We start from the raw sequence: 25400 nt of genomic DNA on the forward strand, positions 1-25400 counted from the left end.
GGCCGGCAATCCCAGGGAGGCATAGCAGGGGATTAAAACCATGACCAATGGTCCATACAAGGGCAGAGGAAAATCTTTTTTGGAACTAACATGGCAGCTCAATACTTTCTGCTCTTGTTTTGAGACTGGTGACAGTGCAGCGGCTGCCACTGTGTGAGGCACAGAAAAGGACGGTTAAAAAAACAGTAACACTACTTAGTAAGCTGTTAGGCATTACGTTACCAAGTATGGAATGCATCTATAGAGACAGAATGATAACTACATAAAGTGAAAAACATCATGGGGGACAAGAGTTATCCCTTTGCCTCTTCAATTATACTGTTGCCATCTGGCTGACAATACTGCCCACCTAGATTCACTAAAAATAGATCATTTCATTTATTCCTAAAGCCATTAATTTTCTAAGCTGGCCTGTCATTTTATCTTATTGGTGCAGGGTATGTGTATGAGTAGAGCTATGTCTGTTGTGACTCTGTGATGTGAAGAAATCCCTCGTGATTGTGTAGCTGAGGTACAGTAATTTCCCTGCTGGGACACATTTTCCTTGTTCGGCATGGAAGCACTTGACCGGTCTGCACAGCTCTGACCTAAACCCCATCCAGGCAACTTTTGGATGAAGTGTAATGCTAATTATCACAGGCCTTTCACTTAGCATTATTCCCTCACCAATAGTTTTGTGGCTGAATGTGAGCAAATCCCTGCAGCCAGGTTCCAAAATCTTGAGGAAAGTATTCTCAGAAAAATTGAGGCAGCAGATTAATGCCTTTAATTTTAGAATGAGATACTGAACAGTGACAATAGGTGTAATACTGGAGTGTCCACATACTTCTGGCCATGCAATGTAAAGTAGTTGATTTTGATAAGAAATGTTTTTCATCACAGAGATGTTTAAACTAAGATTGAAAATGAAGAGCTGTTATATATGGCAAGGCTGCTCACTTCAGTGGTTTGCCACCATCTCATTTCCTTCTTCCCAATGTCAACCACAGGGTCAGCCCTCATGATGCTCATACAGTACAAGTATGTGACCTATTAGAAGTATCTCCTCTGTATATTGTTGCTCATTTCCTAAAGTAGCAGCCTGGTGGTGCTTAGAGAGCAGAACAAACATCATGATGGTTGCGGGGACACCTTGCTATTCTCACAACCTCTCCATCCCACTCAAGCTCCCTGACAAAACCACAACCTTGAAAACTGTAGAGAAATAGAGAGAAAGAGAGTGGGCGTTTTCAGCTGTGTGTGTCTGAGGGGGCTGCTTTTGGAGTACCGTTATTGTTACTGATGCGTGCTAATTGCCTTATCAGACGTTTGCTCTCTCTGCAGCAGCCTGCTGCTCACAACCTGCTGCTGATTTGGAGGTGCTCTCATCGCTCTGTGGATTACCTCAGAAGCATATTTATTTGCAGGCATTTCAAGCAACACAGACAGAGAAATGGGTTACTTGGACAAACAGATGAAAAAAAATTTACTCTACAAGGACATGACCCCGTTTCTGACTACAAATGATCTTTAGATGACCCATTGTAAATTATTGATAATATAATGTGAAGACAATATACTCAGTCATTCTACGTATTACTAGGAGTGATCATAATCATCATGCAGATATCTCCTCAATATTACAATTAAAGTGCTGCATTAAATGCATAAACAGTAACATGCTGATGTTACTGGTGTCCTTAAGTAACGCATAATTCATGCATGATTAATGATAATTTAATTACTGCAGGATGTGTCATTAATTCCTGTTGCTCACCATTAAGAAATCATCAAATCACTACGAGTTATTTCACACATTGATTTATATGTTACCAAATTAGTTGCAATTCAGTTACATAGACTTCATGCTGCGTGGATGATATAAAATAAAACTAATGTCATTGTTTTTTGATTTTCAGTCATTAATACTGAGAAGCATCACATTTTGACTCTGGGGTGGATCCAAGAGTGGCCAGTCAGATTCTGGGGGTGTTCACCCTTTGGACCAGACCTGCCCTACAAGTCATGAACAGATAGTCTCTCTTTGCTTGTATGACTTGAATTGAATAGTATGAAATGAATTGGCTTAATATGAATCCATTTTGAGTTTCAATATGATGCCAAAATTTATTTCATTAAACTAATAAGATTATTTCATTAAACGACAAGCTTAATGCTAAATTAGTATTCCGTTCACCATATCATCACCATAACTTTCTGGTTTACTGAGAAGCATTTTAGATTTTTTTTCTTTTATTGCTATGTTTGGTCCCAGCAGCTTATACATTTCAGTAGTTACAGTACTGTAGGTAAGACAAGTCTCATTCCTCTTGTCGGGATCATTTTGCAGGTCTCTGTCCAGTACCATCCAACACCAGACTGTAACATGATCTACTTTAGGCTGCAGTATTCTCTAGTATCTCTATGATTGTCATCCCCTTCACCACCTTATGTTTTAGTCACAGACTGCTTTGCTTTAAGAGATGTTTTTATCATCCAACTTAGTCTGAACCATTCCCTCTTTATTTCTGTCACAGTACAGTATCATACTGACATATGCACTCCTAACATAATCATTTTGTTTTAGAAGTCTCTTAAATTTGTTATGTTTTTCTTTGGTGATTTCTGACAGCAGACTTTATGCTCCACAGTGTGAGGTTCTTCTTTCTAGTCTGGTATAACATTTTTGTGAATGAAACTATCTCACAAATGAAACAGAATAGACAGCATTATATGATCATTCTAGGGGAATTTATTATGCTAATCATCATGAATGTGCACCTTCTGTGAAGGAGATCGATCAAAGTTTCATTTTGTGCCATCATCAGGGCAAATTTTTAATTTGTCCTCTACTATGGTTTATGGACAAATACCCATAAAACTACAGCCATTCCTCTCAGCCTCAGCTGTACTATGAGGATCTGAGCATGTTAGCATGCCGGCATTAGTATTTTACTCAAAGCACTGCTGTTTCTAATTCCACAACTACAAAAACTGTCCTTTCGGTCAACCAAAACTGAAGCAGATTATTGTTTTCCAGAATATACCTTCAAGTGAAGGAGTAATTTTTTGCTAAATGAGTTTTAGCATAAATTGCTATAACTCTTATTAATGGGAATTTTATCAGCCCTCAGTTAAACACCTACAAATCACTTTTATAAATAACTTATATTCTTAAATGAATAAATAAACCAAGCAAAGCTGCTAAACCAATATACAGAAGGCCTGTGTTTCCACTGTCCTTGTGTGACTTTCCAGAGAACAATGCTGTAAAATATTGGCTCTTAGCTGAACCTAATTGGTGACCCCTGCTTTATGATATGGTGACGTGAACACATACAGTACATTAGAATGTTCACGGCTGACAGATAACTTTTAAAAGGGTCACAGCATTGACTTGATATCCAAAAACCCTGTATCAGTCAACAGTACAACCTTAGTCAGCCTCTAGAGAGCCAATACGTTCACTGCTGTTGCTCTGTTTCTGCCAGTTCTCTCTCAAGGTTTTCTCTATATTGAATCTCAGTGTCTAGTGGAGAGATGATTAAGTCTGCAGTACAAGTGACTGTGAAAGAATGAGGGCTCAGTAGTATAGTCTCCACCAGTCACTGCCTCCCCATTGGAAATTGTGGCTCTCTCCCCATCATTAGATTAACTCCCATGCTCTGCCACAGTGTGCAGGAAGACCATACTCATTACCCCAGCTGCTCAAAAGCCTTGCTTTTGCCTTGTAATTTGAGTCAGACTGGCTCATCAGGGCAGGAGGCAACAACAAGGTATGGAAGTGCAACAGCCACTATCGACAGATATTTGTGTCCTATACCACCCTGATTACACAGGCAGATTCAGAGTGCATGCTCGGCAGAGGCGATACTCCTGGGGACACATTAGGTGCATTAGTTTTTCTGGCTTCTGCCAGTTGTATACTATGGCTGGAGGGACTTGGTAGACATTTGTAACAATGACAAACAGAGACATTTACAATAATAGAACTGTTAATAGAGTAGATACATAACACCATAACACAGTGGTGGTTTTCTTCCCTTTTCAGAAATAGCTCTATGGCCTGGTGGTCTCAATGGAACGTAAATTGAATGCACACTGGTGTCCCTGGGACAACAAACAGGAAAAGAAGCTTAATATCAACAAGGATTCAATCATTTATGTAATCAGAGAGGAAATAACGAGATCACATTTGTCTGCAAAGGAAATGGTCCACCTCATAAAAAGATGAAATGCAGCATCGACTACAGAGATCCTGGGGCTAAATCGTTATGGTATATGTTTGTATTATTAATTTCAGTGTTCACCACGCTTGAAAATTAAAGTGATTAAAGCTATATTATCCCCATGCACAGAGTAAAACATTAAATAATACAGAAGACACCCCCGGCAGCTTGTTTTGCGTGTGGTGTTTTGAGTGTGGAATTCCCTTTGCTTAAAGATGCAACAGGCGTTGTACATCAAGGTAAACACTGGGTTTATTTCTGTTCTGTCAGCAGAGTAATGACAAAAAGTTAGCAGTCATTCCTGAGAACTACTTTTCAGTTCCTCTCCTGAATGTCAAACTGCAGCTTCAGAGGAGAGACTACTGAATCAGTGACTGAAGCAGTCAGAAAACTGGGGTCAAACTATTTTGCTCAAAACATTTGTCACAGTTTTAGTGGTGAAGATGTCTACATGCCATAGGCAACTAATCTTTGGTGTCACCCCTGTTTGCTGAAATAAAAGATCAGCACAACAGTTAACAGGAGAAAGTCAAATCTGAACCAAATATGAGTTCTCTTGTCAAAAAGTTGAAGAACATGTAAAACTGCCTCTGTGGATCAGTTAGTTTGACAGGAGAGAGACTTGTTCTGGTTTAAATAAGATGGAGGAGGAAACTCTGGGCTGTTTCTGCTTTTACAGAGGGGATATTTCTCCAGAGAAGCATTCTGTGGACAAGAAAATGTACAGTAGGTTAGTTTGACACTTCACTGGCCACAGGAAGCTATAAACAACCATGTTCAAAAACACTTTGTGATGTTAGAATTATGTTTTTATGGTACAGAACTGTTCTTTTTCTCAATATCTTATATCATCATTCAATAATACACTGGCTTTGTGTATCAAAACAAAGTAAGACTAAAAACCTTCTCCTTTATTCAAGAAATTCTTCCTGAGCAGGTATAACTTTTATGCAATCATTCTCAGTATTCAGACATTTCAGCAGAAAAACACTTGTCCTAACAAACTGTTTAAAAAGATTTTGATATTATATATTTACAGGGTCTCGGGGTGCCTGTGATTGTTAAAGAAAAAAGAACGTTGTTGTATATAGTTGTTGCGCTATTGGGGATGTGAACACACTGACGTTCAGTATCCTTTAATATATCCACTGATATTATTACAGTCAGTGAACACAGGAGTTAAGTTCCCACAAAAGGTTTAAAGTTGTACCCTGGACTCACCAACTGCCTGGCCATGGATCTGAGGACAGCCTCCACATCTGAAACCCACATCTGTATAGAGGGGAGACAGGAGGGGAGCAAAGGGAAGGAAGCCAGAGGAAAGTGGCAAATCAGGTATTTCAGAATTTAGAGAGAGATGCTGAAAAGTGGAACTGGCTCATGCTCCTTTTGATCACAGCAGACCCAGCTCTGAGTGAACAGAGTGTAGTCTTACATTTTGGTCAATAACACATGAAGCAAGCACCAGGATGTTACTGTACTTGTAGCACACAGTTTAGTTTAGTTCAGTGCGGGTGCCAAGGGCAGTTTTAAATGACCAGTCCACGCACACAGACTCCTGAAGGAGCAGTGTTGCAGAGTCTGAAGACAAATGCTTAAAATGTAAAGTTTTCAGAGGCTCTATAAAATCTGACAGTACTGCTATTTTCATATTTTACCATTTGAGAAAAGCTGTAAGTCTGATGAAACCATTGTAATGTAACATTTACCCAGAGATGGTTTTTCTCCTTGATTCAATAATAAAATGTGCAGAAAATGAAACATCAGTTTACATAAGAATGACCCAAACTTTGTCAATAAATAAATAAATCACATCACAATATATTTGACAGAATGCCCAGATTGTATCTACAGTATCTGCAAAACATTTACTGACAACTTTTTTAATTATTCCCAAATTATGCCATTTCTAGCAGTGAATTGTATGAACATTCAGTCATTTGTGGGATTCAGAGTTTAGGTTCAAGTCAAAATCTGCATATTCATACTCTACAGTATGTCCTTGAGCACAGTGCTAAATCTCTACCATCTGATGGTGGAAATGCACATGAGATTCATACATGGGGGCTCTGACCTTTGACCTTTTTTAAAAATGATTTTTGTATATAAACATTCCTGATTTTAAATTAAAGATTCGCACATGGCTGGAGACAGGTCTGTGCTGATGGTCAGCTTCATCTTTCTTTCTAATATTTACTGGGAGCACAGCATGGTGTAAAGTTGCTCCACAATCACTGTGCTGTAATACATACAACCATTTGTGCTAATGAGCTCATCAAGTAAACTAATTGAAACATTAATTAATTAGTACACATTTTTAGGTCACATTACTTCTGACTTTAACATCATACAGAATTAAGGACATGGACATTTGCTGTGTACATACATAGAGCAAGCAGATATTCTGTCAGTAAAAAATGATGTCTCATACTACATAAGGAAGGTCATTCAATACAAATGCAAGCAAATATGTAGTACTAACAAGTTCAGTGTATTACATGCAGTAACAGTTTGACTGCTGCATATTTTTTTAAAACTGAAGTCACTTGTTCGTTTTTGTAAAAATATACATTCAGCACTGCAGTATTACATTCTAGAGAAAAGTAAAGAAGCACGATGGTTAATCTCCAGTGAACACATAACACTAAATGACTTAGCATTGACAACACTGGGAAAAAAACAATGCACAGCAGCTCTAAGTTCAGTGTGTTCACAGTGAAATGTGCACAAGCTGTAAGAAAGATTATTCCTAAAAAGCAAGGTCACAAAATGTACAGGCCGCTGTGTGTGCTAAGACTGTCTTACACTGTGGGTTTGTCTCTTCTCTATGCTCCACTCGCTCACATCCCGCCAGTGCTGTGGCAAACCTGCGTCAGCTGCTCCGCTATCTGCCTTCTTAGCCATGATGTCTTCTCGACTCACTCTGTCACCAAGCCAGCAGTGTTGTAGGTCACTGCACTGACCACGCCTGCCCTCTCAAGTGTCCAACACAGTTTCCTACTGTGTAACTCGACTCTAGACACTGATACTCTTCCACAGTGAGCCACGCTGTGGGTGCTACCTGTGTGCAGGTTAGCAGTGATGGTGTAGCCACACTCATTTTAAGTCCAGTAAAAGCTGATAAAACACTGCTATGTCTCAAGACTGTCTTTCACTGTAGTGTGACAGATTAATACAAAATGCATTATGGATGCCAGAGGGCTTTTTATTTATTGTATATGAGATAGTCAGAATAAAACACATCCCACTTGTTCCTGTTGAGTCTGATAATTAAATGCAGCTCCCTGCTGGGGGGTGTCTACATATCTGTGGAGGACGAGAAAACATTCATATTTCTGTCTAAACCTAGTGTCAGTGTTATATAAGCTGCATGTTCCCCTCTTGTCCCATTAATATTATTGTGTATGTGGTATTTTACTACAGTAATGCTAAAATAGTTAAGAAGGTTTATGTAAATACCTTCACAGATTGTTAGAGATTCTTGAATATATGTGCATCACCAAAAGAAATTTACTGTAAACGTTACAAGTTAACATATAAACATTAGAAACTACTATAAGACCTCACTTGGACAGATACACACACATGCAGAGGCAAAACCATATAGATGAAATGTATGTAAATACATGACGCACTGATCAGAGTGGTTTCAGTGGGCCCCATGTGCAGATGCACACTGTTGCCCAATAAAGACAGAACAATGCAAATACAGCAACTAGGCTGGAAAGAATAACAAAAACAACTTACGATACTTAATAGTTTCACACCACCCCAACGTAGTCACACACATGCACACAAACAACCACGGACTGCACAAAGTCAAGAAGAACAATTGGACAAGATGTTGTAGAGTAATGAATTTTCATGTCCTGGATTTTATTATTAACTAAAGGACTGACAAAACTACTATTTCGTGCCCTGGAGTGCTGTCTGTCCTACTGTTTTGATTAGATTTTTCACATATTTACCTAACAAACTGTTTGTGTTGGACAGTACATTTGCTTCGATACCATACTTAAGTACAATTTTGAAGTATCTGTACTTTACTTGAATATTTTCATTTTCTGCTACTTCATACATTGACTTCACTACATTTCAAAGTCAAGTATTGTACTTTTTACTCTGCTACATTTATTTGGTAACTTTAGTTGCTAGTTACTTTTCAAAGTCAGATTAACAATATAATGTGTAATGTGCCATTCTGCATAATGCGTACTTTTACTTTTGGTACTTTTAAGTAAGGATTTTATTGTTTAGACCAGAATTTTAAAAGTGTTCTAATAAAAATAATCAGGCCTGCACAAACAAAAGAGGAAGCTAAGGGATCACCCTCTGACGGACTGAGCGGGCAAAAGGGGTTGACTCGGAAATCACAACCTTGTCACAAAAAGCGTAACACCTACAGAAGAGATTGGTGACACAAGACAACAATGTATTGATCACTGTTTAACTGAGATGAAGCTTCACTTCTCACGGTCTCTGCTGCGCCGCACACCGGATCCCTCCGTGTTCCTTAGGTCGTTTGGAAATCTGAGAGGGGGAGGTGATAGAGAGGTCAACAGTGGCTGAAGGGCTAGGAACTGAATTAAGTGAGGGAGAAAATGATGAGAAAGACTTGTGAAGGCGATGTGATGATGGAGGGATAACTATTCCCATTTCAATTCAAAGCCAGTCATCTGCTCCCAGATAGAGAAAAGGGTTATGAGCGTGTGTGTGTGTGTAAATTTTATTTGGGCATCTCTTCAACAAAGTCTTTTAATAATTATAATACAAATGCAAAGTGATTTCTTCTTTCCCTTGGTTGGAACCAGTTTATTCTGCATTATCACTTTCTGGACCAACAATCCTGTTGTTACTGCAGCTGTAGCGGGATGAAGCTGCTGTTACATTGCTCAGTGAGCACACACAAAGTAAATTGGATTCCTTGATGATGTCGTTTAATCCTTTCAAGAAAAGAAACCTTATAAAACGTTCACTATGTGTGTGCGCTGCAGAACATTTTCCAAAGCTGGGTTTAGTGTTTTTTCTATATTCTGAGCACTTTCATCATCTAACAGCTGAATGTGTCTGTACAAAAGTCCATGACAAAATGATGGACTGACAGACAAACACCAGGTGGCCAACTCTAGACCCATAGCACTGTGATAAAAACACAGGAAAACATTTTACAAGTGAAAATATGTCCATATTTCAATACAGCCCTACAGCAACATGTACAAAATAGCTGTACAATTACACACAAATAGCTGAGTTTTAAAAGGACCTGTTTTGCCTTTTGCCTTAACACGTCCTATTTCTGACAAAATAACCAATCCTCTTACAGTACATTGGTAATCTTTCTCCATTTTGCTTCTCTCTGCATGTCTAATTCAGCCTCTCAGCAACTGAATACATTATAATTAACTGTTATCTGTAGTAGAATGTCAAAACAAAAGGATGGCCATTACTGGGTGTACCTGTATAATTAAGACAAATTATCGGTTTGAGCCAGTGGCATTTTATGAGAAAAACAATGTCACTGAGAAAAATGGTTCCTAAACTCATCATCTCTAGTTGTATGTCATCCCAGTCTTATTTTGAAATGAAGTGTATTTATGACATGTATTCTTTATTACACAACCAGTATGCCATTATAGCTTTAACAGTCAAGTTAAAGCTATAACATCTGTCACATCATACTAAATTATTAGCTCTGGCATTTATGTAAACAACCTTCACAAAGGACATCTCAACCAGCGTCAGCTTTTTGAGTTTGTCAGAGTCACTGCTGCTCTCAACATGATATTCTTGGCATTTATAATTAGTATGTAGTGGTTTCTACTTGGTGCAAGCTAGCATCCAGCTCTCGGAGATTTCCTCCACTGACAAAACAGACACTGTGAGGCAGGCTGGCTGATGAGAAAGTAATCAACGCTCATTTCACAGTACACAGTCACCTTGGAATCAGGTCAAGCCCTAAACCTTGTTTTTTGTTGTTGTTTCTTTTTTCACACAACATAATTGCTTTTTCATTTGTAGATGATGAATATAATAATTAAAAGATCCAAGGACAGAGCCTGCCCGAGGGCTGAGCATCTGAAGGCAAAACGGGCTCATGGAAAACGATTCATGTTGTGGTCTCTGCTTCGTCATGCCCTGGCATTAGACACGGATCTGAGGTGACATAGCCCACCGCACATGGAGTAATTGTGCAGAGAGATTACTATCTGACACCCTGAGGATGATGGCATCTGAAGCAATTTATTCTCTGATATGAAAACCCCTGCACACAAAGTACTTGAAGAAAGCAAAACCATCTCACTGTATCTAAAAAAGAAAGAGAGAGATGAAAAAAACCCATAAAGCCTGAACCTCATGGTCCTGATTGGTAAAATTGTTCCAGGCAGAAGGTGAATGGATGTTTTGAACCATTTAGGACACAACAGTACTGTAGAAGGCCAGAAAGAAAGGACATGTATTGGATTTTGGTCATGAAAGATTATTACATCCATCCATCTGTTATCTATACTGCTTACCCTCTAGAGAGTCACACACTATGCTATGACTCATAAATCCAAAAACCATCATAAAAGTGTTCATAATGATTAAGCATTACAGGCACTGCAGAGTGGAGAGAAACATGACGGTGGTGCATGAGGCCCCCAGAGCCCACGGAGACAGAGGGGTCACCATGCACCATCTATAGTGAGTCCACTCTCCACAGCTGTTGAGACCTTTTTGAGAGACCAGTTCTCTGTCTGACTTGTTGGATTAGGAACATGGGGGGATTAGTGAGTCCCAGATTAGAGAAGATGCCACGGTACATCACTGAGGCAAAGCACCTCTGCACACCTAAAATATACTGTGTCTGCATTTATTGATTCCGATATTTTCTGCATAATGTCCAATGAAAAGCACAAGCCTACAGACTTTTTAACGGTTTAGTCTGTTTTGGTCTTTGCCTGCCTGCTGCCTTTTTGGCCTTGCTTATTTTTGTCACATTAAGAAAAGATGACAGTCCACTGATTAAAAATAATGTCTTTGAGGTGTAACTTTGTGAGCATTGACATAATAGAGCTAACAGCAGAAAGAGGAAGATGGGAAACACCATGCAGCCAGACTTGTTTTGATCATTTTGGTGAATTTTCAGCTCATGCACTGGCAAAGCTCAGCTTCATTTCAGGCCCTGTTGCCTCATATGAACTGGTTCTGCCTCTGTGTCCTGCTTTTGGCTCCACACAGCACCGGATCTATTACACTCAGAGGAAAGCGATGGCTACAAACCAGACTTTTTATATTTCAGACAATAGCACAGCACAGTGTTTTTGAAGAGATATCATTAAATTTTCTGCCAGTACCAGCAGACATTAAACAAAAGCAATAATCAACAAAGCTGGACATGAACTGTTCATATGGCAAAGTATTTCCACGTTGAATCACCTGCTGTAGTACATTATAAGTATCACACTCAGGTGCTAATGCATGTTGGCCATTGTTAAAAGTGTAACAAAACAACAACTTGGCGATATAATGAGGATAATTCCAAGACAAAGAGTGGCTATAAACACACACAAGAGATACACACATGCACAAATCAAACCATAAAGCGCCCTATCCTCTCTCATTACGCTGAGGTTATATTTCTTGGAGACAGCAGGACATGGACTTCCTCAAGCCAGTGATGACATTCCCCACAACAGCATCTGTGGCTCTGCTGTCAACACTCTGTCATGAAACCGCCGGTGCACGAATGGCACACAAGTGGATGTCAGGAATGTCAAGTTGTAGCATTGTGGCCGTGCATCTCATCTGTGGCTTCGAGATGGGTTCACGGCATCTAATTGGAAAATTCTTCAGGCTTCCTTTCAGGCTTTGTGTTGATGGAGAGGCTCGGACTCACCGATGCCTAAAAGTCGGGGGCTTTGAGTGTGACAGAGCTGTTTTTTGTGTTGGCCTGCATGTGTTGGTTGCTCTAGCCATGCTTCAGGACTGTTTGACTTATTTTATTGCATTTAAGCTGTTTTTTTCTCAGGCCGGTTTCTCAAAGACAATTTTGGCTGGTCTGTAGTGTTATACAGTCTAAATCTTAGTCTGATGCAAGTTAGATGGTTTCACATTTTAAGCCTCAAGAGATAGCCACCCTACTCTGAGGCTGACTTATGATTATGACCTATGCATCGATGGTAACAGCCAATGACACCGGCTGACAAAAATTGGGTAAACATCACTTGTAATTTGTAGTTTAATTGTTGTAATTTGTAGTGTACTGTTATACCCTCCACTACTCCCAGAGAAATATCTTTGTAGTCAGCCATGTTTTTTTTTTTAAAGAAAATATTAATATTACCCAAAATTCATTAAGACAGTCAAGAACTAAACAACTTTGTGCAGCAGATAAATTTAGATGTGTATCTAAAGCCTCACTGTTCATTAGCTCTGAAGTCATGGTCAAAGCATATCTTTATGAAATCATCCCCTGGGTTCTTAAAAGTCAGGAACTGCATTTCACTTATTAAATATATGGACAATGGATGCTATAATCCACCTGCTATATTCAGTGTGCTGGGTAATTTTATGATAAAACTTTATTTTCTGGGATAACATCTACATCACATGTTTATTTTACAGTATTTAAAAGACACACTGAGAGATTGGAAGTATGCAACATTTATTCTTGACCTTGGAAACAACCGACCATTAGTTCCACTTATTGTGGAGATGCTGTCTAACACGTTGGTCCAACATCTCCCATAGGCTGAGATCTTGTAACAGCCGAAAATGCAAAATGACATATTGCGTTGGACACAAGTCTAGCCACGTCATCGGGCTGCGCCTTGTTTTCTAGTTGAGCCCTGCACATGCTACAGGCCAGATGCTTCTTTTCCTTTTAACATGGGCAACTCAACAGGGACATTTTTGTTTCATGTAGCAACTTCGTATGTAGAATGTTGTTGTAGATAGCAGCCATATAACCAGGCTTGATATGGTTGGTGTGTTATAGCCTAATAAATTACGAGCGGTGTGGAAGACCCCAGTTCCAGTGTGGCTGTTGAGTTTTTGGTTAGTGTCTCTCTTCTGCTTTTTCCTGGCTACATATACGCTAGACATGGACCCAGACTGTTACAATTTGGTGACTGCAAAGGCCATAGCATATGATTCACTTTGTTTTCACACTAATCAAACCATTTCAGGAGCTCTGTCATCTTGGAAGAGACCACTCATTTATTCAGGTTTATCCTTCAGTTTGTCACCTGTCTGTATAGCTCGCTGTCAAGCAAATGGAGTGTGTCTCCATGGCAACTGAGCAAGCTCCCACCTCTAAGATGGCAAATGATTCTAAGTGAACCTAGAGTTTAGTTTTAGTTCGTTTTTTTTGGTTAAGAAATAGGCATCAATGTAGGCATTCAAACTGTCGCTCTCTCTGTTGCCACTTTTACCGTGTCTGTTCTCCATTTGTTCTGTAGCACAATATGCGTTACAATATAATGTCTGTAGGTGGCACTCACAGGTACAGCACCCTGTACACAGGCTGCACAAACCATACTATAAAGCACTGTACTGTATAGTTGAATGTATATGAAATTCATTCAGCTCCTTAAAGAGTCTTCTAAAGCTGCGTGAACTGACTTTGCACCATTTGCAGGCATTGAAAGAAGCTATAAACATCCATCCATCATCTATACTGCTTATTATTATTATTAAATGCTCCACTTTCCTCAAAGGCTAGCTGCTAACTTTGTCTGTTAGTTGTTTTGTGTGTTTGTTATTTGAGGGGTCCTTATCTGATTTAAGGGTATAAGGACAGATGGTGTTGTACTCTGTACAGATCGTAAAGCCTCTTGATGCAAATTTGTGATGCATGATATTGCGCTAAAGTTGCAGGCAGGACAGCGAAACAATGAATTGAGACACACATTGTCATGTGACACATTGTTTTTATAAAAATATAAATTATGCCTGATTTAAGTTAAAACAAACAAACACCTAATACAGGAATCTGTGTACTTTTCAGTGTCAGTTTACATTCTGAATAACTGTTTAATCTCATTATGTGTACTGTATGTCATGTATGTGATCGTGTCTGCACACATTCATGATTAAAGGCTGGGGTGGAACTACTTTTTCCAGGTGTGTTTGTGAATCAGTTCCATGGGATATATGACTCCCTGTTACCAGTGCTCTCCGGAAATGATAACATCTGGCAGTGAGAAAATGTGTCACCATGGTGACAAGTGAGTATCCTGTTGACCACCCGGTACACGATGGAAACACTCAGAGGAGACTGACTCTATCTTCTGACTCTTGCGGGGTTGTTTACTTGGTTCACCTGTTCCTATTAGTCAAGCCTGGCAACAAGAAGCTATTTTATGATTTCCTGAGCAATGTGCTGATTCTCACAGGCAACATGTACATCTTCAATTTCAAGCCAACGGTTACATTGTGATGTAGCGTGATAAAAGCCGAAATTCACATCACACATGAAAGCTTTTTATGAAAGCAAACCAAAAAAATGTCTAAACGCTTCCCTACTCTCAGGCATAACAAGCCAACTTTTCAATTTGATGATAACATGTACAGTTTGAATAAATTATCGTATGAATTTGACAAATGAGTGTCTTCTTCCCTGCATGAACCTCTCACTGGAGCCGTAGATAGTGTGTTGCCTGGAGTGTCAAGCAGCGAACAAGCATCCATTAATCACTGATTAAGAGCATTTACATTTAATCATCTCTTGCTCCTGACACAGTAACTGCCAAGCCGAGTATATCTGCTCTGACTACCTGCAGGCAGGAGATACAGTATGTGTGATGGTGGGTTATCGGGGTCAAGTTCACCTTTGGTTGAAGAGATTTAATCCCAGAATTAGATTGGAAAGGCAGAAACAAACACGCTCATATGTGCTCAAAGAGCAAAACCATTTCAACAAAAATAATACACATGCAAAACCAGTTGTGCTCACATTCTGCTGCTTCAGGCCTCCCTAATATAAGACAGCGTAACACATCACAGTAGCTGTCAGATCTTTGCACCTGTTTCATGTGTGTCAAACAATTGGTTCTAAAATACTACAGGTTTCTAAAGCAGTGAATTGTTCAGAGCCAAAATACATTTCTGCTCTGCTGCTATGTTATGAACCATCTGGACCTCCCATGGAGAAGCAGCATTCATTCTCTGAGCACCACATTTCTGCAAAAACTCTCAATTCTTTTAAATTGAACCTAAGAATGTTTCAGTTTGCCACTTTGAGGTATTTTATTAATGTCTTACACTGCACTGTAATTTCTTATTTTTCTCTTTATTCTTTTATTCTATTTTAGCTTAATTTTATTTTTTATTCTTCTCATTTTCCACTTATACTGTATGTGTCCATTTAAATTACTTTGTGTTTTTTGTTTCTTCTCTTAATTACTTTTTTAAAAATCTTTCATACTGATTAGGACACCAAGAACCCACCTTGTGCACTCATTTTGCCTTTATAATTTCATTAAATTGAATTAGTCTTATATATTTTAAATTCTAAGTGATTCATTTTATCCAGATCTGTTGGAATTTCAGTGATTTAGAAGTTGACTTTAATCCCTAAAAAAAAAAAAAGCTGGGTTTTTCTCCAGGTGATGTAACCTGAATGTAACATGGACTGGCAGTTACAACAGCCACATACTTTAGTTAACTTCTATCTTCAATTCTTGACTGGAAACTGATCATTTCATTTCAAATGAATGTATTTTATTCAGTGTGCATATTGCTAATCTAGCTAAGAAGCTCAAGGTGAAGACAAGCTTTTATTTTAGAAATAAATCTTGCTTTACATACAATGGTAAAAAAAAATCTTGTGGAAACAACCTTTCTGCCTTTGATTGAGGTGATATATTATATATGCAAGCAGCCTCCTCTGTTTTACAAAGCCTTGAATCAGTGTACCATGCATCACTGCAATCTTTAAGGTTTAGTGGGATGGACATCATTGGCCCTTCATACAAAACAACACTGGTATATTGTAATCTATAAAGTGATACTGGTTAAACTTCCATCTTATCTCTGTACCTTTTTCTGTCTCAGCTCTGGTGGTTACCAGCTATGCTCTTCCAGGTGGTTGTTTTTCAATGTACCCTGAATTTCTACGGATCTGGGGAAAACTGCAATTTGCTACTATACACCATGGAAACACTTGCAGAATGATCTAAAAGTACAAGTTAAAAAAATCCTTATGATGAGAATAAGGTTATGTTGTGAATCACCTATGTATGAAATCTAGTGTATATTTTAAAAATTCCAGTCAGAACTGGACAGAGACAAATTTACAAGTATATTTTATTGATGGTCATAATTTATTTTCACCAGGTCTGATAAGGTACAAGTCTAAGGTAGGCTGTGTAAACATGCTCAAAACACTACAAAGCCACGGCACTCGCTCCCACCAACAATGCAGTAAACAGTACAATATTCATATACAGTATTCAAATACATACAGTAGATTCATTCTCATGGATACAGTATATATAGAAAAATATAAAGTCCTAACTTTCCAACTGACAGACTAAAACATTTCACGACAAAACCACATATGTCCTTAGCATCTGCAGAAAGAGAAAGAAAGTTTGCCTAATTTTCTGCTTAAAAACATATATGTGATTAGGTGCTGCTGTGGCACAATTGCATGCAAGGACATGTCCTACTCGGCCAATTTAATGCAAGACCATGTGTGTGTGTGTGTGTGTGTGTGTGTGTGTTTGTGATTAAGAAAAGTGATAAAGAAACTGAGTTATCATAATTGGGATGTGTTTGCACATAATTTTGGGTGTGTCTGTGTTTATATTGTGATGAGGAACATGCTGCATACAAACACAGAGGGACATAAAATCCGTAGCTTAGCAAGGAAACGGTACACAAACAGTACAGATACAAGTCCACTGTGTGTGTTTGCAAATTGGCTTCACACCACACTGTTTAATAAACAAGATGTCAGGGGAACTTTGCTTAACACAAATATTCCCGAACCTCAAGTTGCTTGAGGTCTGACTTCTGAGGGCACTGACGTCAGGAGGCAGGCAAACAGTAGGACTTTACTACTGACAACAGCTTTACTGCATCCAGACCTATCTGAGCCAAAGTGAAAACAGTTTACTTTGAGGTTTGTCGACTTCTGTGTGTGTTTGTATCCACTTGTCCTGTGTGACAGAGTTATGACTCTCCAGCTCACCCTCAAAGGAACTTGTTTAATGGGAGCTTTTTGTAAACCTCTGCAAGAGTGGGATATAAATGGCAAATTCCTACAGATACTGAGCAGAAATTGGCCGGGGTTGCTATTACCGTTGTAATCCTGTTACGACAAGATCTCAGGTTAAAGAGGATGGAAACATGCTAAATGTTGATTTAATAGTTTGGTCTAAGACAGTCGCTCTTCAACTAGTGGAGTGCACAGAACCAGGAGGAACATATATGATCATGGGAAAGATGTACATTGAAGGTAAAGTTGACATTTTGACCTGACAAACACAGGTGCATCTAATAGCTTTGTAATTACTGTGTGGCAGTGACTATTGGTACAGAGTCATCGTTAATGTTATTAGTGCCAGCTGCGCTTGACAAGGAGAGCTGTGTATAAATTAGATTTGTTTGTGAAAGATGATGAAGCAAAGTGCTTTGATGCTACAAAGGTTATGAGAAGTCACATTAGCAAGGTGTATTCACAAAGAAAGATGAGAAACAAGATGAGCAGGTAATCTTTGTCTTGAGTTCCCTGTCAGTAAAGCAGGAGGGCCTTCTGTCAGTTTTACAAATGTAGTAATAATAATATTATGTCAATAAAATTTAGCACAAATGTTTTTTGTTTAGATTAGTTTTTTAGTGTCCAATATTCTTCCATTATGATAAAAATTAAATCAATTCACACAATAGGGGACTGTGAACATTTTCGGATGATGAAAAGGTTTGGAATCTATTGATATAAGTCAAGGTATAATGTGTAATTAATACCCTCACAAAATCACTTAAAACATTACATTTTTTTATTTCTGATATTTATTCTTGAATGTAGCTGTAAGTCAGTGAAAGAAATGTGTATAAGGTATTGTTGTGAATGGCTGCCATGGTGTGACGGGTTTAAGACCATCTGCCCAGTCATAATTGTTTTTGTTCTCAGTGGCGCAGTCCTAATGAAGGCAATGGGAAGTTACAGTAGATGAATGACCAAATGAGGAGGAGAGGCGACTCATTACCTCCTCATTAATGCCAGATGCCGATGCCAAGGGGGGTCAGATGGGAGATACGAGACGTCACTGAAGCAGATGCAAACTGAAGATTGGATCAATTGTCCATCCTAAACAGATTTTCTGTGTGTTTGGGAATTGACTGGAGAGAGGCTTACTGATGGGGACTTCAAAAGGCAATGAATGCAGTCCAAGGCTCTGATTACTGAAGCACCAGTGACAGGAAGGTGAATTTGAGTAAGGTAAAGAAGTTAGTTTAACAGTATACAGTATATTTGAAGGAGACTGTCCTCTTGTAAAAAATGACATATACATTGTTTGTGCCAACAGGTTATTACAACAAACTGTTATGTATTAATGTTTTGACGACTTCTAGTTACAGTATTTATTATGACACAAGGAAAGGAGTGAGTAACATGACATATTATACAGAGGTACAAAGTCCATGATACAAAGAGGTTGGGGTGGATTTGGAGATTAATTCTGCTATGTGACTGGTGTTTTTCAATAGTTTTTGTTCCGAAATCTAACCAAGTAATTTGCGTGGCAAAATGTAGTCAAACCATGACAGTTTCATAATCATGACATTAGGCTACTTTTAGCTAGCCTGTTAGCTAGCAATTGTGTTTATGACAGTTTACATGACAACAAAGGTCCAAAAAACTTGCTGGTGTGATGTATGTTGGTGGAATTGTTGCACTTCCTCCATCTACAGTAGGGGTGCTATTTAATGAGATGCCTCTAGGTTAGAGGACTTGCTGGACTTGTTGGTTTGAGGAGGGGCTGATTACAAAGTATGATGTCTGCAGAGTTTTGGGAGGAATTGTCACCGAGACCATTAGCCTTCCAACATTCCCCTTGTCAAAGACGAGCATTTCACATTGTATGTTTCATGTATTTGCATGTACTTGGACATAATTTTTGGTTTTAATTTCTGGTGTGGGATTGGCCTGAAATCTAAACAGACTGATGGCACATCTAAAACAAATGTTCCTTGTAGACCTCCAGGGTGATTCTCTAAAGCCCTTAATGGAGTCATAAATGCAACCTGTCTCTCTGATGGGCTTTTGAAGAGAAAAACTAAGTGACAGTCCTGTAAATATTAGTATAGGAGAGGTCTTTGAGAATGCCTGTGTGTGAATCTGTACACGTGTGATGGCTGATTGTGTCCACCTGCTGAAATTTTCCATCCCACTTTTATAATGTTAGTTTGTGTTTGTGTAATGAAAGTGACAGGCAAGAAGAAAAGTCTTAAAGCATTGTTGCTGGTCTAAGACTTTTAGCCAGGAAGAAACATCCCTCTTTAACTCATCGAGAGATGAACATGCCAGTGAGTTGTAAAGAAGGACACGCCCACTGTACACTTATACAAACAACACCCCAGTAAAGTTTAACAAGACATTAAGAGCACGTAGTGCATCAATAGAAGGAGAAAGGGACAGAGGTCTCCTAAACATGAGGATATACTGTGGTAGGACACAAAGAGAATCTATTAACAGTCAACAGCTCCATAGTCCTGCAGCTGGGGCTTCATCAACTAACGGCCCCCCTCTCATAGCTTAAAAATCATCCCTTGTCTAAACATTTCTTCTCTCTTTCACAATGTCTTGAGGTGTATTCATATGTGCAGCTTAGCCAGAAGATGCTTTTCTCACCAGAGATTTCCACAGAAATGAACTCTGTAAAGTAATAATCCGCAACATTTACAGAAATAAATGTCTGTTTATGCCATCTACTACTGACCGTTCACTAAAACCCCACCCTGGCCAATCATAAATCTTTGAGGAAACAAAGGACAGCGTACCTGTAATGCTATGGACGCCTCTGCTTGTAATGAAATTAATACACGGAGCGTTTGAACTGTGGTGTCTCTTTTTTATAATCTTTATTTATTGATTTATTTATGTTTTAATTATATATTTGCTGTAATGGATGCGCATTTTGATTGTCCACTTTTTTCATGTAAAGCATTTTGTAATTGCTAATTTTGATAATACATTTAATTTTTTCTTAAAATGTTTTTTACTACAATATAAAAAATGTTCCCTATCATACCATACGTATCATATTTTTTCCTACCAAATTAGCTAAACAAACAAAACATGTATTTCTATTTCACTTTAGGCTGAGTCTTTTACTTTGATAGCATTTAGCTGTTACATACCTTTTAAGTGCATGTGGGTTCTCAATTTAAAACAAGTTTAATTTTTAATTTGCATCAAACATTAACTAGCTAGCAATCGCTGATCAAATCCAATAGCCATAGTTGTCATCACAAATGCAAAATCAGTTGTTGTAACCTAGAAATGAAAGGCGCCGGGCTAGACAGGCCTATCAACAATATCCAAACAGGATGGGGTTTAGCTAAGAGTCAGTTGTCAATTAATGTACCAGTACATCAATTAAATCTGCCAGTTCATTAAAGCTTTTGGATTGGCTCATCTAAGCACTTGGTACATCTTTAATGGGGAAGATCCCATGCTACAAAAGAAATTATGTGTTATAGATTTGGAAACAGGAATAAACAGTAGAAGAAATGAATAGTTAGCATTAGCAGTGATAGCCTCCATGACTAAAAACATGTACCAAAGCACCATAGGCTAAACCTTCATTAAGAGAGTAAAATAATGTGTGGCTACATCGTTTGGTGCTTAAGTAAAAGTGCAGTGTAGAAACAGCACCAAAATATCATCAAAACAAAGTACGGCGTTGCACGGATTACCACGTTAATCTTATCCATGTCTGTAAAACCATCCTCACAGAACTTGCGAACCTACTTGTGTCCTTCCACATATTACATTATCACACACACATAATTCTCCTTTTTTTTTGTTTTTAATTTCATTAAGTCCACTGAAAACTCCTTTACCCCCTCTTCTTCCTAATTCTTTACACTGCTGAGCTGGAGACCTGGAGCCATCCAACCTCTGTGTAGGCCCCTGTCACATGCCAGTAAATTATCCCCATCAGTTTGGTCCACACCATCTGCACCTCGGCCGTGAAGAATTCTGGGAAATCTTCAGAAAACACCTCCAGCATCACGCCACTCAGGATCTGGGAAAAAGGAGGTGTGAAATAACCTTGAACCTTGATGGGGGGGTTGTAAGAGAAAGAGAAAGGAGTAGAGCAAGTGGGCGTATGTGGCTATCAAGCTAATAGTGGAGGGCAGAGAGAGTGATGAAGGGAAATAGTGTTCATTCGGTAAACTGGGAGTGGAGCAGTGGCGGGAAAAAATTAATTTCACTGTTACAGAAAAGTGTGCGAGAGGTGAGAACTGAAAATGATAAAACATAAAGGCAGAGGCTATACAAAGGGAATGGAAATGACAAAGCAGAGGACGACTCAGATGTGAGAATAAAAAAGTAGTAGCTATAAATTAAAAGTACAAATAAAGAGAGACAGGTGAATTAAAATGCAATAAACAAGCCGTGGTGTTAAAGCTACAGCAATGAAGGACAGTGAGAAGTGGGGACATGGAGATCTCCTCAGTTGCACATACAGTACGTGTGACAATCCAGTCCTCCCCCTGGCCGTCCAGTATTATATCTCCCTCAGGAGGGGGTGGAGAACAAAAATTGAGCTAACAGGGGGTAAATATTGGACTTTGGTTTGCCAAGCAGCCAGAAACTTCAAGTGAATGATAATGTTGTTTAACTGTAGATAATATCACTAAGCAATTGTTTGGTATATCAGAAGAAAAGGTGATGACACGTCAATGTTGTTTTCACAACTTCTTTCCACTCCTCTTAATAGCCCAGCAAAAATCAAACATTGCAGTTGCTGCAAAAGCAGTTTTGCAGTGAATACTGTTTGGCACTACTCAGCCTATAGGTTATTCTTTAAAATAGGTGGGATTATTTCCTGGATTGTGCTTGATTTCTCTTCACAGTTTCTCTGTCATGTGATTACATATTTACAACATTCAGAACATCTGTGATCAAGAAAACCTGAGGAAAACGGGGTGAAATGTGTCATTTGTCCCATAACATTTATTTTTACTGTACTGTACACCTGCCTTGAGTATAATTTATAGATATGATATACAGTACAGTACAGCTTGCAAGAAGAATGATAGCTGCATTTGAAACATGAATGCAAAAGAGGATTTTTTTGGCCTGAGTGAATTTAAATAGGCAGAGGAATCCCAGGTGATATTAGAATGGTAATGAGAAAATTTGGGGGGGGATGCAAATGGGATAATTTCATAATTCAAGGGGCTGCTGAAGCAGGAAAATACTTCCACTGTGCTGCTCATGCAGAGAGAGTGCTTGGTAATTGTCTTTCAGGACAATCTACTCTGTTTCATGGGCACACTGATCAAGTAGCCAAAAGTATATCTCCTCACAGTTAAATGACACTCCTGTGGCAATGTAATTTAAAAAAGTGTTGGCAGCAGAAATTCTAGGGGTTAGAGAAAAACAGTGATCACAGTAAATCAGAATGTGGCAGGCTGATGTATGTTAGTATCAGACAGTGGATTATCCGATTATCCTTAAGTACCTTGAAGTACATGGGTTCCACCTTGTGCTTGAGAGCATGGGCCTTTCCCACCAGGGCCAGCACTGATGACACTTTCTCTGGGTCATGGAGGTTCTCTACCACACTGTTGATGGCATTCATCACCCTGCCAGCATGATGTCGAAGCTGGGTGCTCCGCTCCATCTCCTCAGGATCCTCCATGTCCTGGAATTGGCTGAAGTATTGTTTGGCTGATGGGAAGTTCACAAAGAACCTACAGTGGCAAAAGATATTTATAAATATTTTTCATAGCTCTTGGTATGGCAGTGTTTGATCCACAGAGATTGAATAGCTAAACGGCTAGTGGATGGATAGCCATGACATTTTGCACAAATGCTAAGAGGATTAAAGAATTAATCCTAATGACTTGAATCATGAATAATGAATAATGAATGAATCTAGAGTCAGCAGCATGTCAGAGTTTTAATTATCCAGTCAAATTTCTCAACAAGGGGATAAATTGTGGGGAAAATTAATGATGGCCCATAATAACTTTGGTCATCCCTCTGACTTTTCCTCTGGCTTCACCAGCAGCTTGACTTTTTGGTTTAGACTGAAAATCTCAGCAACCTTTAATAGCATTGCCATGAAACTTGTCAATAATGCATATGTTTCCCTCATTAGATATGACCAAATACTTGGAGAACTAGTCACATTATGGCACTTTGGTCTTAGCATTATTATTTTTTGGCCATAGCTGGACTCAATCTGCAAATGCAAACAGTCATTTGTGCTGCAGCATCTAAAGAGGAGAAAAGGTTTAGCTCAAAAGAACATAATGAAAAGATGAAAGAAAAGTGATTGTGAATTATGAATTGTCTTGCCTGAACTATGGGCCTCATTTAACAACACAAATTGATGCATTCTATACAAAAGCCTTCCTTTTACTCCCATTTTAATATTCATGGCTCATACAGTTGCAGGTCACAGATAACAACAACAAATTTTGATGTGAATCAGTTGCACCAGCTGCCGGGGCTACAAGATGGTAAGCTATTATGGTAGGGAGTGATGCATAATGGCTGTTCATAGCATACACTGAAGATGCTGGACATACAGCCATGTCCTTCACCATTGGCTGCATATTTTGTCTGATACTCCAGAAAAAAAAGAACACAATTTTCTCTAAAAAATTACAAGACACAAAAGTATGATCTTTATTGTTGACCAGCAGGAAAGGCAAAAAAAAGCCTATCAAATGATCAATATCTGGATCTATTACACTTAACTGGGACAAATCCTATTAGATTCCCACAGTTAATCCATTGGAAATCTATTGTAATGTGAACCACCCAATGTTACAAGGTCACTCTAGTTAAATGCTTAAATGTGACCCAGATTCAGAGTGCAGCAGATCAATCCTAATCAATCTCTTGTGGTTTTCTTCTATATTTTTTTACTGCAGTGCAGTTCACAGTCTCTCTCTCATGTACTTTTTCATTTTCTATAAATGTACTGTATGTCTATAATATGTCTCCACCATCAGTGTGACAAGAAGGTGCCTGGAGAAACCCTTTACTGTGCAGTAGCGCTGATGAGACCCGGGTTGTTAAGACCATTTGAGTGTAATTGGATGCAGGTGTGCTGAAGAGTTTTTAATTTTCAAGCATGTCTGGTGCTATTTATGAGTGGAGCAACCAGAAGTCACTGCAATAAACATTATGTAAAAAGCTGTATTTTTTCCTCTTCCACAAACACATACTCCCAGAGAAATACTGTTATTGAAGTTTAGCAAATGATATACTGGCTGGTTGATTGCCTTCTTGCACGAATTTAATCACACCTACAGTAGCTTTAATCAGTTATCACTGTTGAGAGCAGTATATTTATCTTTCTCTTTTGTGTATCTCCATGTACACTTCTCTGTTTTAAAGGAAAAAAGGTGCTACTCGATCCTTTACCTTAGTCTGATGACATTAATATGTGTTATTAGCAGTGGTGAATGGGTAATTTACGAGTTCCAGTCTAGTGAGATTACAATTTTATTTGTATTTATGAAAACATTTTGATTTTAAAGGTTAAAAAATTAGCAAGACTGCAGCTATGCTTGCATGTTTGCGAAGCTGTACTTATGCACAGCGGCGCTTTGAGTTATTTATTTATTTATGGAGGGGATTTCTGGACAAATTTTTACCTGAAGATGGTGCTGGAGAAACAGCTATAGAATCAAGAGTGTTATTAGGGTTCATCCTCTGCGTACCATGAACGTCTAGACCAAATTTCAATGCAGCCTATCCAATCTTGCATTCTGCATCAAAGTGGCAAACCAATGGGTTGATAGACACTCTTGATCTTGTTCTGACATATGGCATTAAAACTGAACACTTAATAGTTTTTCCCCATAACCCTCTTCTGTCTGACCATTTTCTAATAACTTTTGAATTTCCATTAATGGATTATACTCCATGTGGGAAACAATTCCACTACAGCAGATGTCTATCTGGCAATGCTGTTACCAAGTTTAAGGAAATAATTCCATCTTTAT

General features: G+C 38.7%; 1 protein-coding gene across 1 annotated transcript in view; it reads right to left on the reverse strand.

Annotated features, from left to right (window-relative positions):
- Positions 1 to 18527: 18527 nt before the first annotated feature.
- Positions 18528 to 25400, reverse strand: part of cygb2 (cytoglobin 2) — a 19192-nt gene continuing 12319 nt past the window's right edge. Inside the window, exons 2-3 of the mRNA XM_020611040.1 lie at positions 22898 to 23129; positions 18528 to 21451 (exon numbers count right to left, since the gene is read on the reverse strand). Of these exons, the coding sequence (XP_020466696.1) occupies positions 21287 to 21451; positions 22898 to 23129 (397 nt within the window). The 3' untranslated portion in view covers positions 18528 to 21286. The remainder of the gene's footprint in view (positions 21452 to 22897; positions 23130 to 25400) is intronic.

The sequence above is a fragment of the Monopterus albus genome, unplaced genomic scaffold, assembly GCF_001952655.1.
Source record: "Monopterus albus unplaced genomic scaffold, M_albus_1.0 scaffold108.1, whole genome shotgun sequence".
NCBI classification, from domain to species: domain Eukaryota; kingdom Metazoa; phylum Chordata; class Actinopteri; order Synbranchiformes; family Synbranchidae; genus Monopterus; species Monopterus albus.